Source organism: Salmo salar, chromosome 15, assembly GCF_965601325.2.
Source record: "Salmo salar chromosome 15, fSalSal1, whole genome shotgun sequence".
NCBI lineage: Eukaryota > Metazoa > Chordata > Actinopteri > Salmoniformes > Salmonidae > Salmo > Salmo salar.
In genome coordinates, this window is record NC_138305.1 from 43,311,782 (window position 1) to 43,328,684 (window position 16,903).

General features: G+C 41.1%; 1 protein-coding gene across 1 annotated transcript; it reads left to right on the forward strand.

Moving 5' to 3' along the window:
- Nucleotides 1-1,524: 1,524 nt before the first annotated feature.
- Nucleotides 1,525-3,941, forward strand: LOC106571393 (12-(S)-hydroxy-5,8,10,14-eicosatetraenoic acid receptor). The gene has a single exon (XM_014144435.3). The coding sequence runs from the start codon at nt 1,725-1,727 to the stop codon at nt 2,736-2,738; it is 1,014 nt and encodes a 337-aa protein (XP_013999910.1). The 5' UTR covers nt 1,525-1,724; the 3' UTR covers nt 2,739-3,941.
- The last annotated feature ends 12,962 nt before the right edge of the window (nt 3,942-16,903 follow it).

The window sequence follows — 16,903 nt, forward strand, 5'->3', positions numbered from 1 at the left end:
TTTGTAACATTTCTGACAAGGCTAACATCTTTTCAACTGAATCTCAGAGTTCTATTTAACTGGGTCGAGCAACTCTGGGGAAGTAGATCAAGGGCATTGCCAAAATCCCAAAGGATCCCTGTGAGGCCCAGATCTTTTGGCAGAGGCCAAATTAAAGGTTACAATAGCACTGCCAATAGCAAACTTGGTTGCTAAAAGAAAATCTGGCTTTGCATGTGAAAATGTTGTATAATGCACCTTTAACAGAAAATCACCTTCCAGTGGTCTACTTGCATTAATATTTGTAATGACGGGTATACGCCCACACCATTCTGTTATTGGGGTATGCCCACACTGTCACGTAGAGTCCCTCTCCGGCACTGGAGGTCACCAGGCTGCTCATTATTACGCACACCTGTCACCATCGTTACGCGCAACAGCGCCTCATCAAACTCACCTGGACTCCATCACCTGCCTGATTACCTTCCCTATATATATATATATATATCGCTCCCTTTGGTTCTCTCTCTAGGTGTTATTGTTTCTGTTCCGTTGTTTCATGTCTGTACGCTACTCGTGTTTATTGTTTTGTTCTATGTTCCTTTAGTAATGTCATAATCCGTGTATGTAGGTGGCAGGGAAGTCAGGCGCAGGAGAAACCAAAGTGGTTAAAAATTTAGTATTTATTTTAAAAAACTAACTCCAAAACCAACATACTCAATAATCCGGGTAAACAATAACCCGTCGCACACCGATACATAATCAACACGTACATAACATAACAAACAATCACCGACAAGGATATGAGGGGAAACAGAGGGTTAAATACACAACATGTAATTACTGGGATAAGAAACAGGTGTGTAAGGAGACCAGACAAAACCAATGGAAAATGAAAAACTGATCAATGGTGGCTAGAAGACCGGTGACCTCGATTGCTGAGCACCACCCGAACAAGGAGGGGCATCAACTTCGGCAGAAGTCGTGACAATTAAGTACACTCCCTGAACTTGCTTCCCTACTCCCAGCGTACACGTTACACACACCATTCAAACCACAGAAAAGCTGCTTTTTAACATAGTAAATAAAAAAAAATTGGAAGGAAAACTATTCCACTCAGATAGTACTTAATTATAGGTCACATTTCATAGACTCCTGGAAACACTGGACAGTTACTTTAAAGTCTAGTGTTGGTTGATCAGAGGAAGAGAGGTAACTAGGAGCAGTTTGCACATTGGCTTGCTCCTGGTTTTAAACTTGATCCTCTTTTACTCCGTTCGTTATGTGCCTGTTTAACTTGCTCTATTTATTATAATAAAAACAACATTTTCATGAAGAAATCTCCTGCCTTTTCAAGAAGAAGATTTAATGTGAGAGGCCCTCGGTCCGCTTCTTCACAATGCAATGTTTTCGACTATGTCCTGAATCTCTCGTGGGATTTAGCTGCTTATTTATTTGACCTGTGGTGACTCGCCTACTCAGGCATGGGAGGTGCTTAACCAACAAGTCTGAACTGAGTGCTATGCTGTCTGCGTGCTGGGGGGGAATTACTTCCAGACTGAAATGCAGTCCTTCAGTTTCACCAAGTCTGCATACGGATTCGGACCTTGCTTGACTACCATCAAACAGACCTGCTTTTCATGTAAAGTAAGGAAATCTTAGGAGCTGAGTACTTTGGAGGACTGTTTTTCCTTCTCATTAAGGATTCGGACAGAGTCTGACTGTACAGAGGAAAGCTTTCGATAATGAAAATTATGGAGAACGGCCATCCAAGCGATAACTGCACAGCAGAGAATCTACCACTGTACAAATTTTATGCCTCTGTGATGATCATGGAATTCACCCTGGCTCTGCCGCTCAACCTCTCAGTGCTTTATCTATTCATCTTCAAGCTGAAGTTCTGGAAATCTAACACCAACAACATTTTCCTGTTCAATCTCGTCTTGGCTGACGTTCTTCTGCTTATATGTTTGCCAGTAAAGGCGTATCATTTTCTTAATGGGAATCGGCGGAGTACAGAGGGAGGGACCTGCAAAGCCATGCTCTTCATGCTGTTTCTGAACCGAGGTGCCAGTATCGCCTTCCTGACTGTGATTTCAGTTGATCGCTACTTCAATGTGGTTCATCCTGGGAAAAAGAACTTTGCCAAGGCTTTAAAAAAGTCTCCTTATATCTCTTTCCTCATCTGGCTACTGCTGCTCCCCCTGACTATCCCCACCATGCTGAAGTCCTTTGAGTGCTGTAATAGTTATGGGCGTAAAGATGACACTCTAGTCGAGGACGTCACTGACACTCTGAGAGAGGTTGTGTTTTTCACCCAGATTCTCATCCCTTTCTTTGTGTTGGTCTACTGCACGGTCCGCATTGTTAACAGACTAAAAAAGAAGACCGTAGGGGATAGTACCAAGCTGCGCCGAGCAGTGTTTCTGGTCACCTCAGTAATGCTGGTCTTTTCTTTCTGTTTCCTGCCTTGTACCATAGCTAGAATGGTTCTGTTGATTTTCAGAATCAAGGATCTACAGAATGCTGAGAATATAGCTGTTCAGCTCTATGACGGACTCATGGTTTTATCCTACATGGATTGTTTAGTGGACCCAATTGTGTACTGTTTAAGCAGCACTAAGTTCAAAAGCCTCTACCTGACAACTTATTGCCACTGTCTACTGAGCGAAAATGCAGAAATAGCTGAGAGCACAATCTCAATACGAAACAACTCAAGCCCAAAACGCAACAACAATATACTGTTGCATAGTAGGTAAAAAGAGGACATGAAAAGTTTTATTACTGAGTTTTATTACTGACTTTACGACTGTTCTCATGGTAAGACATTCATGTTAGCTGGCCAAACCAGACTGTGATTCATTACGTGTTTCTGTTACCATCAGCATGTTAAACAGCTCATAATGACTGTTGTTACTAATTGTCTGGATCAAATAAATCATCTTCTCGAGTTATGCTCCCAAAAATGTGTCATTGCTGTTGTTTTTATCGCTTTCTCTCTGGCCATTCGTCCATTCATCTTATTATGTCAGGGGTTGAATACTTATTGACTCAAGACATTTCCGGTTAACACTTTATTGACACCCAGCGTCATAACACGTAATGACACAGTCTTAACCATGTCATAATATGTCATAACCGCTGACATAACTTGTCATAAACTGTCCTAATAGGGTCATAACACTGTCATGACCAATATATTTACACCTGTTGTCACATATATAGCGTTATTTTATGGCTGGTTATGAAACCTATATGAGGGTGTCAAAACGCACAAAACCTACCACGGTAATAAAACGGCACCCTCAAGACTCATTGAGCAATTATTACAAGAGCAGAGGAAAGCAGACCAATCTGATGAGTATTTGGCAAAACTATTTTGAACTGGAATAAGTGCTGCACTTATTAACAATGACCAACACAATTCCAGTCAAAATAGAAGATTGTAAGAAAGTCTGTAGCCTACCATTACTATACCCAACCCAAATCCATTTGTTGCCATTATCATGTATCCAAGTGGTTTTCAAACTTTTTGACCTGCGATCTCCAAAACAGAGTGGTAGAAAACGGGAAACCCTGTTCACGCAAATGCACATGTGCACACAGTGATGCATTTTCAAAACTCAAGATATGCTACAGAAATAAACTATGTTTTACACCTGCATTTAGAGCTGAAAGACATTCATGTTAGCAGCCAATATCAACTATGGATATATCTGTATATAGCTATGTACATTTATTGTTATGTACATTCCTTGCTATGTATGTTGTTGTTATGTACATTTCTTGTTTTAATTTTTGATTGATTTGATTTTTTAAAAACTTTTGTTTATTCAGTAAATATTTTATTAACTCTATTTCTTGAACTGCGTTGTTGGTTAAGAGCTTGTAAGTAAGCATTTCACGGTAATGTCTACACCTGTTGTATTCGGTGCATGTAAATAAAATTTGATTTGATCATGTCACTTCTCTGTTGCCCAGAGCAAGCAAAATCATACAGCCTACTTGTAGCAGAAGTTGAAGGAGCGGATGGAAAGTATGTTATGTCTGCATCGCGTCATCACATCTAGAGTGCTCATTGCCAGCCAAGTAGCCCTGTTCTTCCTCACAAACATCATAAGAAATTCCCCAGAATATGTTACATCTTCATCCCATAATATTACATCTGCCTATTTTAGACATATAGCCAATAGCCACCCAAACTAGGCCTATCTGAAATATGAAAATCATCAAATCGCCAGGTAGCCTAATGTTCTGGCAAAGATGATTCAGTAGATTGCTAAATTGTATTTTATATGGATGATAAACTTTTTTCCAGGCCAAACTGAAGGAACTGAAACAAGTCACTAATCTGGATATGTGCGCCCGCCTATGCTCACCAATGCTGATGGTCAACAATCAAGACACACAACTTTTTGAAAAGGGCACTTTGGAGTCTGGAAGGGCAAAGGGGCACAGGTAGAGCCTTATCTGTGCACTTGCCTGAATGTAATGAATTATATATACAGTCACGTTTATTTTTTCATAATATTTTTAATAATTTGTAGAAAATAGACTTTATGACACTGTCATGAAGCATTATGACCATCTTGTGTCACTTTACTTGGACTAAGAACATGCACTTTATGACACAGTCAAGAAGCATTATGACCATCATTATCATATATCTGGCCTGTTACGTATATGCCCTTATGTCAGTCATCAGTCAAACAGAGGGTGTCTTGTCCTGCTCCTGAAACCTGCTCCTGTATGCATTCCAGTCATCAGCAACAGAGCATTGGGGTACGTGCATGTGTGACATCAATGTGTGCACAATTACAATGATAATATAACATGGTCAATTTCTGAAAATGTTATATAACATAACCATACTGTTGACAAGTAGGCTATGGTGTAATGAAATGTTTTGCCTTGTGTGGTAGGTTTTGTGGGTTTCGACACTATTATGTACAGTCATGGCCAAAAGTCGTTGCCAAAAGGAGGGTGATGCTTGGAATCATTGTTCTTCCTCTGTCAACCATGGTTAACTGCAAGGAAACATGTGCTGTCATCATTGCTTTGCACAAAAAGGGCTTCACAGGCAAGGATATTGCTGCCAGTAAGATTGCACCTAAATCAACCATTTATCGGATCATCAAGAACTTCAAGGAGAGTGGTTCAATTGTTGTGAAGAAGGCTTCAGGGCGCCCAAGAAAGTCCAGAAAGTGCCAGGACCGTCTCCTAAAGTTGATTCAGCTGCGGGATTGGGGCACCACCAGTACAGAGCTTGCTCAGGAATGGCAGCAGGCAGGTGTGAGTGCATCTGCAAGCACAGTGAGACGAAGACTTTTGGAGGATGGCCTGCTGTCAAGAAGGGCAGCAAAGAAGCCACTTCTCTCCAGGAAAAACATCAGGGACAGACTGATATTCTGCAAAGGTACAGGGATTGGACTGCTGAGGACTGGGGTAAAGCCATTTTCTCTGATGAATCCCCTTTCCGATTGTTTGGGGCATCTGGAAAAAAGCTTGTCCGGAGAAGACAAGGTGAGCGCTACCATCAGTCCTGTGTCATGCCAACAGTAAAGCATCCTGAGACCATTCATGTGTGGGGTTGCTTCTCAGCCAATGGAGTGGGCTCACTCACAATTTTGCCTAAGAACACAGCCATGAATAAAGAATGGTACCAACACATCCTCCGAGAGCAACTTCTCCCAACCATCCAGGAACAGTTTGGTGACGAACAATGCCTTTTCCAGCATGATGGAGCACCTTGCCATAAGGCAAAAGTGATAACTAAGTGGCTCGGGGAACAAAACATCGATATTTTGGGTCCATGGCCAGGAAACTCCCCAGACCTTAATCCCATTGAGAACTTGTGGTCAATCCTCAAGAGGCGGGTGGACAAACAAAAACCCACAAATTCTGACAAACTCCAAGCATTGATTATGCAAGAATGGGCTGCCATCAGATAGGATGTGGCCCAGAAGTTAATTGACAGAGTGCCAGGGCAGATTGCAGAGGTCTTGAAAAAGAAGGGTCAACACTGCAAATATTGACTCTTTGCATCAACTTCATGTAATTGTCAATAAAAGCCTTTGACACTTATGAAATGCTTGTAATTATACTTCAGTATTCCATAGTAACATCTGACAAAAATATCTAAAGACACTGAGGCAGCAGACTTTGTGAAAATTAATATTTGTGTCATTCTCAAAACTTTTGGCCACGACAGTAGGTGTCATAACCAGCCATAAAATAACTACAGTGGTAGGTTTTGTGGGTTTTGACACCCTTATATAGGTGTCATAACCAGCCATAAAATAATGTAATAAATGTGACAACAGGTGTAAATATTTGGGTCATGACAGTGTTATGACCCTATTATGACAGGTTATGACAAGATATGCCAGCTGTTATGACATGGTAAAGTGTTAAACATTTCAGCTTTTCATTTTTTATTAATTAGTAAAACATTTGAAAAACAGAATCCAACTTTGACATTATGGGGCATTGTGTGTAGACAAGTGACAAAAAATATAAATGTAATCAATTTGAAATTCAAGCTGCAACACAACAAAATGTGGAAAAAGTCAAGGGGTGTGAATATTTTCTGAAGGCACTGTAATCAGATCCGTTTTATTTTCTTCAAAATCTTAAGATAACAAGGGATAAGCCTATGCTATTTGTCAGTTTCTGTTAATAAAAAGTAGGCCTATGGCATACCTTCTCATACCCCTCAATTCAAGTCCTGGTTTTAACTTAACAACCCGTCATTGACACAGATCCAGGCTATTTAGAGTGCATGGTGGGTGGAGGAATTGGCCGACAAATCTATGGATAGCAGTCTAAAGTCTACATTCGTCTGTCAAACAGGTAGGCCTACCTCTTTTTTTACTAAGAAATAGGCTCCAACACAAAGTCTGTTTGTAAAGTCGAATTAAAATGAAGACGGATTAAATGAATTATGGCTACTCGAAGTTGCCTACTTTCAGCACCATGAGCTGTCCATTTCCGAATGATTGTGCTCCCGCTTCAAGTTTCAGCACCACAATGTAAATTACTATAATCTGTCTTATTGTGAGGTCAAGAACTCTGATAAATACATAATGGGAAAGAAACATATTGTTTTTATTTAAAATCAATTATAGTAATAGCAAGCTATCAACGTTGACCTCTGGTCCTCCTTCTCATCTTCACGCTCTCCTTCTCAAACTGAATAAAACACATAGGCTAGTCCGCATGCACACCATAGACTGTTTTGGGACTAGACCCAATCCAAAATTATTTTGTGGAAGAAGCCATTGATTATGCAGCACAAAAAGTTTTGAGCAGAACAGGGTGGGGCTCAGGGTTGGAATATCCATTGCAGTGTATAATGCAGCCTAGATTTATTTACACCATCCCAGCAGCGCAAAAGACTCTGGAAGGAAGTACATTTTCTTAGAAATGTATGCTCTGTGCTTCTCCAAGCATGCATTTCATATAGCCTATAGCCTATATAGTGCATTCGGAAAGTATTCAAACCCGTTCCCCTTTTCCACATTTTGTTACTTTACAGCCTTATTCTGTAATGGATAAAACATTAAAAAAATCCTCATCAATCTACACACAATACTCCATAATGACAAAGAAAAAACATATTTGACATTTTTGCAAATGTATGACAAAAAAAACTGAAATACCTTATTTACAAAAGTATTCCGACCCTTTGCTATGAGACTCGGAATTGAGCTCAGGTGCATCCTGTTTCCATTGATCATCCTTTAGATGTTTCTACAACTTTATTGGAGTCCACCTGTGGTAAATTAAATTGATTGAACATGATTTGGAAAGGCACACACGTATATAAGGTCGCACAGTTGTCAAAGCAAAAACCAGAGCAAAAACCAATCCTGCCTCGACAGGATTGTGTCGAGGCACAGGATCTGGGGAAGTGTACCAAAAAATGTCTGCAGCATTGAAGGTCCCCAAGAACACAGTGGCCTCCATCCTTCTTAAATGGAAGAAGTTTGGAACCACCAAGACTCTTCCTAGAGTTGGCCGCCCGGCTAAACTGAGCAATGGGGCGGAAAGGCCTTGGTCAGGGAGGTGACCAAGAACCCGATGGTCACTCTGACAGAGCTCCAGAGTTCCTCTGTGGAGATGGGAGAACCTTCCGGAAGGACAACCATCTCTGCAGCACTCCACCAATCAGGCCTTTATGGCAGAGTGGCCAGACGGAAGCCTGTAGCCTACAATCAGGCATTTTACATCATGCTTCCAGTTTTTGCCTTCAAGTTACTATTTTTAAATAACTGTAAATCTATGGCATTATTTAGGATGCTTAAAGGTAGACTCTGCGAAATGATGTGAACATATTAAGATGAGCTAAGATGCAAGACTTCACACAGTATCTGAGCATGTGCACAGGTTCGCTTCACGCTGTTAGAGCACGGTAGCCACAAGACCAAAACAGCGGAGAAGTTGAGCAACCGCGCTTCAATGGTCTTAGTTGTTGCAGAAATGTAGCCACTGTGTTGTTTAGTTTCTGTATTTATGTCATATTTCTGAGTCTACCTTCAAGACGACAGAAGCTTAAAAAGTGTGGTTTTACATACAACGTTTTAATAGAGTGCCTTAGCTTGGATTCGACCCATACCCTGTCAGCTGTGAGAGGTCCATGGTTCCCAAATCTACCTGCTGCGCTACCATTCAAGAGCACAATTGTTTTTTTTAAATCGAACTAGATTTCTAAGTAAAGCGTACAGTAGAGGACGATGTTTGAAAGCAACTTGGAATCGAAGAAAGCACCGGAACCACGGTGAAATCAGTGGGATCTCGCATTTTGCAACACACGGTTTGAAAAAGCACCTGATCAAACAAAGTGTCGAATGTCATTGATCACTGATATTGCTACTTTGAAATGAGCATTGGTACGTTGTATCGGATCAGTAGTGCTTTGAAAACTACATCGGAGCTCCGGTATCAATTGTCCCATCACTATAACAGCCTCCCCTCTTTTGGGAAGGCTTTCCACTAGATGTTGTAACATTGCTGCGGGGACTTGCTTCCATTCAGCCACAAGAACGTTAGTGAGGTCGGGCACTGATATTGGCCGATTTGGCCTGGCTCGCAGTCAGTGTTCCAATTCATCCCAAAGGTGTTCGATCGGGTTGAGGTCAGGGCTCTGTGCAGGCCAGTCATGTTCTTCCACACCGATCTCGACAAACCATTTCTGTATGGACCTCGCTTTGTGCACGGGGGCATTGTCATGCTGATTTCCCTTCATTGGAACTATGGGGCCTAGCCCGAACCATGAAAAACAGCCCCAGACCATTATGCCTCCTCTACCAAACTTTACAGCTGGCACTATGCATTCGGCAGGTAGAGTTCTCCTGGCATCCGCCAAACCCAGATTCATCCATCGGACTGCCAGATGGTGAAGTGTGATTCATCACTCCAGAGAACGCATTTCCACTGCTCCAGAGTCCAATGGCGGCGAGCTTTACACCACTCCAGCCGCCACTTGGCATTGCTCGTGGTGATCTTAGGCTAGTGTATGGCTGCTTGGCCATGGAAACCCATTTCATGAAGCTCCCGACGAACAGTTCTTGTGCTGACGTTGCTTCTAGAGGCAGTTTGGAAATTGGTAGTGAGTGTTGTAACCGAGGACAGACGATTTACATTCACCACACGCTTCAGCTCTCGTCGGTCCCGTTCTGTGAGCTTGTGTGGCCTACCACTTCGTGTCTGAGATGTTGTTGCTCCTAGACCTTTCCACTTCACAATAACAACACTTACTGTTGACCGGGGCAGCTCTAGCAGGGCAGAAGTTTGACGAATTGACTTGTTGGAAAGGTGGCATTCTATGACACAGGATGCCACGTTGAAAGTCAATGAGCTCTTCAGTAAGGCCATTCTACTGCCAATGTTTGTCTATGGAGATTGCATGGCTGTGTGCTCGATTTTAAACACCTGTCAGTAATGGGTGTGGCTAAAATAACCGAATCTATTAATTTGAAGGGGTGTCCAAATAGTTTTGTATATATAGTATATATAACTAATGCTGTACACACCTCTCCTATTCATATTCTGTCCATACTGTCTATTCACACCATTATATATATATATATATATATATATATATATATATATATATATATATATATATATATATATAGTACAATTTAAAAGTTTGGACACACCTACTCATTCAAGGGTTTTTCTTTATATTTACTGTTTTCTACATTGTAGAATAATAGTGAAGATATCAAAACTATGAAATAACACATATGTAATCATGGTTGAGAGAATGCCAAGAGTGGGCAAAGCGTCATCAAGGCAAAGGGTGGCTACTATCAAGAATCTCAAATATAAAATATATTTGGATTTGTTTTACACTTTTTTGGTTAATGCATGATTCCATATGTGTTATTTCATAGTTTTGATGTCTTCACTATTATTATAAAGTGTAGAAAATAGTAAAAAAAAAAAAAAAATGGAATGAGTAGGTGTGTCCAAAATTGTTTCCTTTTGCACATTTTGTTAGATTACAAGCAAATTCGAATATGTATTAAAAAAAGTTTTTATCCCCCTCATCAATCTACACACAATACCCCATAATGACAAAGCAAAAATGGGTTTTTGCAAATGTATTTAAAAAAAAAGTGAAATATCAAAGTATTCAGACCCTTTACTCAGTAATTTGTTGAAGTACCTTAGGCAGCAATTACAGCCTAAAGTCTTCTTGGGTATAACGCTACAAGCTTGGCACTGTAACGCTTGGATGTCGTGGGTGTGGAGTCAGGCACAGGAGGCAGAAAAATGTTTGGTACAATACTTCTTTTAATAAGTTCCACAAAAGAGAATATGTCCAAAACAACAGGGCGTAACAAAACCCAAAGTCCAAAACACGATTCACTACACAAACACAGTGAAACTAAACGTAACAAGCCCGCACACAGAACAGGTGGGGAGGCGGGCTTAAATAACACCACTAATGACCTAAATGAACACAGGTGCAACTAATAAAGACATAACCAACAGAAAAAGGAAAAGGGGATCGATGGCAGCTAGTAGGCCGGTGACGACGACTGCCGAGCGCCACCCGAACAGGGAGAGGAGCCACCCTCGGTAGGAGTCGTGACAGGCACACCTGTATTTTGGGAGTTTCTCCCATTCTTCTCTGCAGATCCTCTCAAGCTCTGTCAGGGTGGATGGGGAGCGTTGCTGCACAGCTATTTTCAGGTCTCTCAAGAGATGTTAGATCGGGTTCCAGGTTTTCTCCAGACGTGGCGCTTGGCATTCAGGCCAAAGAGTTCAATCTTGGGTTCATCAGACCAGATAAACTTGTTTCTCATGGTCTGAGAGTCTTTAGGTACCTTTTGGGAGGAGTAGCTTCCATCTGGCCACTCTACCATAAAGGCCTGATTGGTGGAGTGCTGCAGAGATGGTTGTCCTTCTGGAAGGTTCCCCAATTTCCAAAGAGGAACACTGGAGCTCAGTCAGAGTGACCATCTGGTTCATGGTCACCTCCCTGACCATGGCCCTTCTCCCCCAATTGCTCAGTTTGGCCGGGCGGCCAGCTCTAGGAAGAGTCTTGGTGGTTCCAAACTTCTTCCATTTAAGAATGATGGAGGCCACTGTGTTCTTGGGGAACTTCAATGCTGCAGATATTTTTTGGTACCCTTCCCCAGATCTGTGCCTCGACACAATCCTGTCTCGGAACTCTACGGACAATTCCTTTGATCTCATGGCTTGGTTTTTGCTCTGATATGCACTTATATGTCAACTGTGGGACCTCATATAGACGGGTGTGTGCCTTTCCAAATCATGTCCAATCAATTAAATTTACCACAGGTGGACTCCAATCAAGTTGTTGAAACATCTCAATAATCATCAATGGAAACAGAATGCGCCTGACCTCAATTTCGTGTCTCATAGCAAAGGGTCTGAAAACTTACAGTGGCAAGAAAAAATATGTGAACCCTTTGGAATTACCTGGATTTCTGCATAAATTGGTCATAAAATTTTATCTGATCTTCATCTAAGTCACAACAATAGACAAACACAGTCTGCTTAAACTAATAACACACCAACAATTATAAGTTTTCATGTCTTTATTGAACACACCGTGTAAAAAATTCACAGTGCAGGGTGGGAAAAGTATGTGGACCCTGGATTTAATAACTGGTTGACTCTCCTTTGGCAGCAATAACCTCAACCAAACGTTTTCTGTAGTTGCGGATCAGACCTGCACAATGGTCAGGAGGAATTTTGGACAATTTTTCTTTACAAAACTTTCAGATCAGCAATATTCTACGGATGTCTGGTGTGAACCGCTCTCAAGGTCATATTTTCTTCTGTTGGAGCCATTTTGTTGTTGATTTACTTCTGTGTTTTGGGTCGTTGTCCTGTTTCATCACCAAACTTCTGTTGAGCTTCAATTGGCGGACAGATAGCCTTACATTCAACTGCAAAGTGTCTTGATAAACTTGGGAATTCATTTTTCTGTCGATGATAGCAAGCTGTCCAGGCCCTAAGGCAGTAAAGCAGCCCCAAACCATGATGCTCCCTCCACCATATTTTACAATTGGGATGAGGTTTTGATGTTGGTGCGCTGTGCCTTTTTTTTCTCCACATTTTTTTTTTACACATAGTGTTGTGTGTTCCTTCCAAACATCTCAACTTTAGTTTAATCTGTCCACAGAATATTTTGCCAGTAGCGCTGTGGAACATTCAGGTGCTCTTTTGCAAACTTCAGACATGCAGCAATGGTTTTTTTGGACAGCAGTAGCTTCTTTCGTGGTGTCCTCCCATGAACACCATTCTTCTTTAGTGTTTTACGCATCGTAGACTCGTCAACAGAGATGTTAGAATGTTCCAGAGATTTCTATATGTCTTTAGCTGATTTCTGTGTCTTCTTAACTTCATTGAGCATTCTGCTTCGTGCCCTTGCAGTCATCTTTGCAGGACGGCCACTCCTAGGGAGAGTAGCAACAGTGCTGAACTTTCTCCATTTATAGACAGTTTGTTTTACCATGGACTGATGAACATCAAGGCTTTTAGAGATACTTTTGTAACCCTTTCCAGCTTTATGCAAGTCAACAATTCTTCCGAGATCTCTTTTGTTCGCGGCATGGTTCTCATCAGGCAATGCTTCTTGTGAATAGCAAAATCAAATTGTGTTTGTTTTTTATAGGGCAGGGCAGCTCTAACCAACATCTCCAATCTTGTCTCATTGATTGGACTCCAGGTTAGCTGACTCTTGACTCCAATTAGCTTTTGGAGAAGTGATTAGCCTTTGCTTTTCCCAACCTACAATGTGAATGTTTAAATGCTGTATTCAATATAGACAAGAAAAATACAATAATTTGTGTGTTATTAGTTGAAGCACACTGTGTTTGTCTATTGCTGTGACTTAGATGAAGATCAGATCAAATTTTATGACCAATTTATGCAGAAATCCAGGTAATTCCAAAGGGTTCACATACTTTTTCATACCACTGTATTTCCTACATGTCCTGTTTTTGGTTTCAAAGACAATAAAAATTGTAGGCTATATCAAATGTACATTGTAATGCAGTGACAGAATGATAATTGAGATAATGCAAATCATTAATGATTACCTAGTTTGATTACCTACCTAACTATGTTTTACTTCTTGCTGTAAGCCTACTTCATCATCATCGTCTGCCTGCATCCTTAATCCCTACATGTAGCCTACCTGCCTTTGTTATAATGCATTTCCACGTATTGCTTGTCCATCTTCCCGAATTAAAATAAGACATTCTAACAGATGAATCTTGCTGGCAAAATGTCTTTAAATATTGCTAAGTTATTTAGCTATAGTGTGGATGCCTACCTGTGCTGAGCCGAAACTTTACGTTGCGTTAATATTTTTGTTCAGTGTAGTTTAGGGTTAGGGTTAGCACGTGATGACGGTTTTAAGGCGGTGCATATTTAAATTGGTTAAGATGATAAGACGCTGCCATTGGTATATTACATTTCCGGCTTCATGTGACGTTGCATACCGCCTCACAACTGCAGACCATGTGTAACCATGCCAGCCCAGGACCTCCACATCTGACTTCTTCACCTGCGGGATGGTCTGAGACCAGCCACCTGGACAGCTGATGAAACTGTGGGTTACACAACCTCAAAATCTCTGCACAAACTGTCAAAAACCGTCTCGGGGAAAGGTCATCTATGTGTTCATCGCCCTCACCGGGGTCTTGACCTGACTGCAGTTTAGTGTCGTAACCGACTTCAGTTGGCAAACACTCACCTTCGAGAGCCAATGGGACACTGGAGAAGTGTGATCTTCACGGATTAATCCCGGTTTAAACTGTACCGGGCAGATGGCAAACAATGTGTATGGTGTTGTGTGGGCGAGCGGTTTTCTGATGTCAACATTGTGAACAGAGGGCCCGTGGTGGCGGTGGGGTTATGGTATGGGCAGGCATAAGCTATGGACAATGAACACAATTGCATTATATCGATGGCAATTTGAATGCACAGAGATATCGTAACAAGATACTTAGGCCCATTGTTGTGCCATTCATCCACCGCCATCACCTCATGTCTCAGCATGATTATGCACAGTCCCATGTCACAAGGATCTGTACACAATTCCAGGAAGCTGAAAATGGCCCTGTTTTTCCATGGCCTGCATACTCACCAGACATTTCACCCATTGAGCATGTTTAGGATTCTCTGTATCGACGTGTACGACAGTGTGTTCCAGTTCCCGTCAATATCCAGGAATGGGACAACATTCCACAGGCCACAATAAACTGTCTGATCAACTGTATGTAAAGGAGATGTGTTGCGCTGCATGAGGCAAATGGTGGTCACACCAGATACTGACTGGTTTTCTGATCCACGCCCCTACCTTTTTTTAAGGTATCAGTATCTGTGAACAACAGATGCATATCTGTATTCCCAGTCATTTGAAATCCATAGATTGACTGATTTCCAAATATGAACTGTAACTCAGTAAAATTGTTGAAACTGTTGCATGTTGCGTTTATATTTTTGTTCAGTATAAATTAGCGAAATATTCACTACTGAATGTCCTGAACAAACATATCATCATAGCTGAATCTGGACCCTGGAAAACGCCTGGGAGTTAATACCTCTTACATCTAGACGTTCCGCTAGCGGAACACCTGCTCCAATATCCAATGATAGGCGTGGCGCGAATTACAAATTCCTCAAAAATACAAAAACTTCAATTTTTCAAACATATGACTATTTCACAGCATTTTAAAGATAAGACTCTCCTTTATCTAACCACACTGTCCGATTTCAAAAAGGCTTTACAATGAAAGCAAAACATTAGATTATGTCAGCAGAGTACCAAGCCAGAAATAATCAGACACCCATTTTTCAAGCTAGCATATAATGTCACAAAAACCCAGAAGACAGCTAAATGCAGCACTAACCTTTGATGATCTTCATCAGATGACAACCCTAGGACATTATGTTATACAATACATGCATGTTTTGTTCAATCAAGTTCATATTTATATCAAAAACCAGCTTTTTACATTAGCATGTGACGTTCAGAACTAGCATACCCCCCGCAAACTTCCGGCGAATTCACTAAGAATTTACTAAATTACTCACGATAAACGTTCACAAAAAGCATAACAATTATTTTAAGAATTATAGATACAGAACTCCTCTATGCACTCGATATGTCCGATTTTAAAATAGCTTTTTGGTGAAAGCACATTTTGCAATATTCTAAGTACATAGCCCAGGCATCACGGGCTAGCTATTTAGACACCCGGCAAGTTTAGCACTCACCAATATCAGGTTTACTATTATAAAAGTTTGATTACCTTTTGTTGTCTTCATCAGAATGCACTCCCAGGACTGCTACTTCAATAACAAATGTTGGTTTGGTCCAAAATAATCCATCGTTATATCCGAATAGCGACGTTTTGTTCGTGCGTCCCAGACACTATCTGAAATGTTAAATCAGGGTCGCCCGCATGGCGCAATTCGTGACAAAAAAAATCTAAATATTCCATTACCGTACTTCGAAGCATGTCAACCGCTGTTTAAAATCCATTTTTATGCCATTTTTCTCGTAAAAAAGTGATAATATTCCGACCGGGAATCTCCTTTTAGCTAAACAGAGGAAAGTAAACAAAGCTTTCGGTCGACGCGGGCACGAGCCTGAGTCTCACAGTACTGTAACCAGCCACTACCCAAACACGCTACTTTTTTTCAGCCAGAGCCTGCAAAGCCACGATTCAGCTTTTTACCGCCTTCTGAGACCCTATGGCAGCCGTAGGAAGTGTCACGGGACAGCTAAGATCCTCGCTCTTCAATAAACAGAGACAAGAAGAACGACACCTTGTCAGACAGGCCACTTCCTGCCTGAAACCTTGTCAGGTTTTTGCCTGCCAAATGAGTTCTGTTATACTCACAGACACCATTCAAACAGTTTTAGAAACTTTAGGGTGTTTTCTATCCATATGTAATAAGTATATGCATATTCTAGTTACTGGGTAGGAGTGGTAACCAGATTAAATCGGGTACGTTTTTTATCCAGCCGTGAAAATACTGCCCCCTAGCCATAACAGGTTAAGAGGAATGGTTTAAGTTTGTAGCTAGCTAAAGCAGAATGTATGACCAAAGATACTGGTAACCTTTCATCTGTGGTGTGACTGTTCGCTAGCAAGCTACTTACCAGCATGCCGGAAAAAGCACAATGTGTTGTAACTGGATGCCATAATGTAAAATTAACCTTAGACTATTTTTTGAAGAATGAAAACATCCGACAATAGTGTCTGCTTTTAATTTTGAATGGACAAGCTGCACTGAAAATCAACGAAAATATTATTACACTTTCCATCTCCTTCAGTCTTTTCATTGTCATCAAGCTGTAATAATATACATTTTAGAAAATCATCAGGTGGGGCAGCAGCTGGTCCTAGTTCCTCCCTTCTCT

What these genes read in the sequence shown, in the direction of transcription:
- LOC106571393 (XM_014144435.3), top strand. Translation starts at nt 1,725, where the DNA reads ATGAAAATTATGGAGAACGGCCATCCAAGCGATAACTGCACAGCAGAG.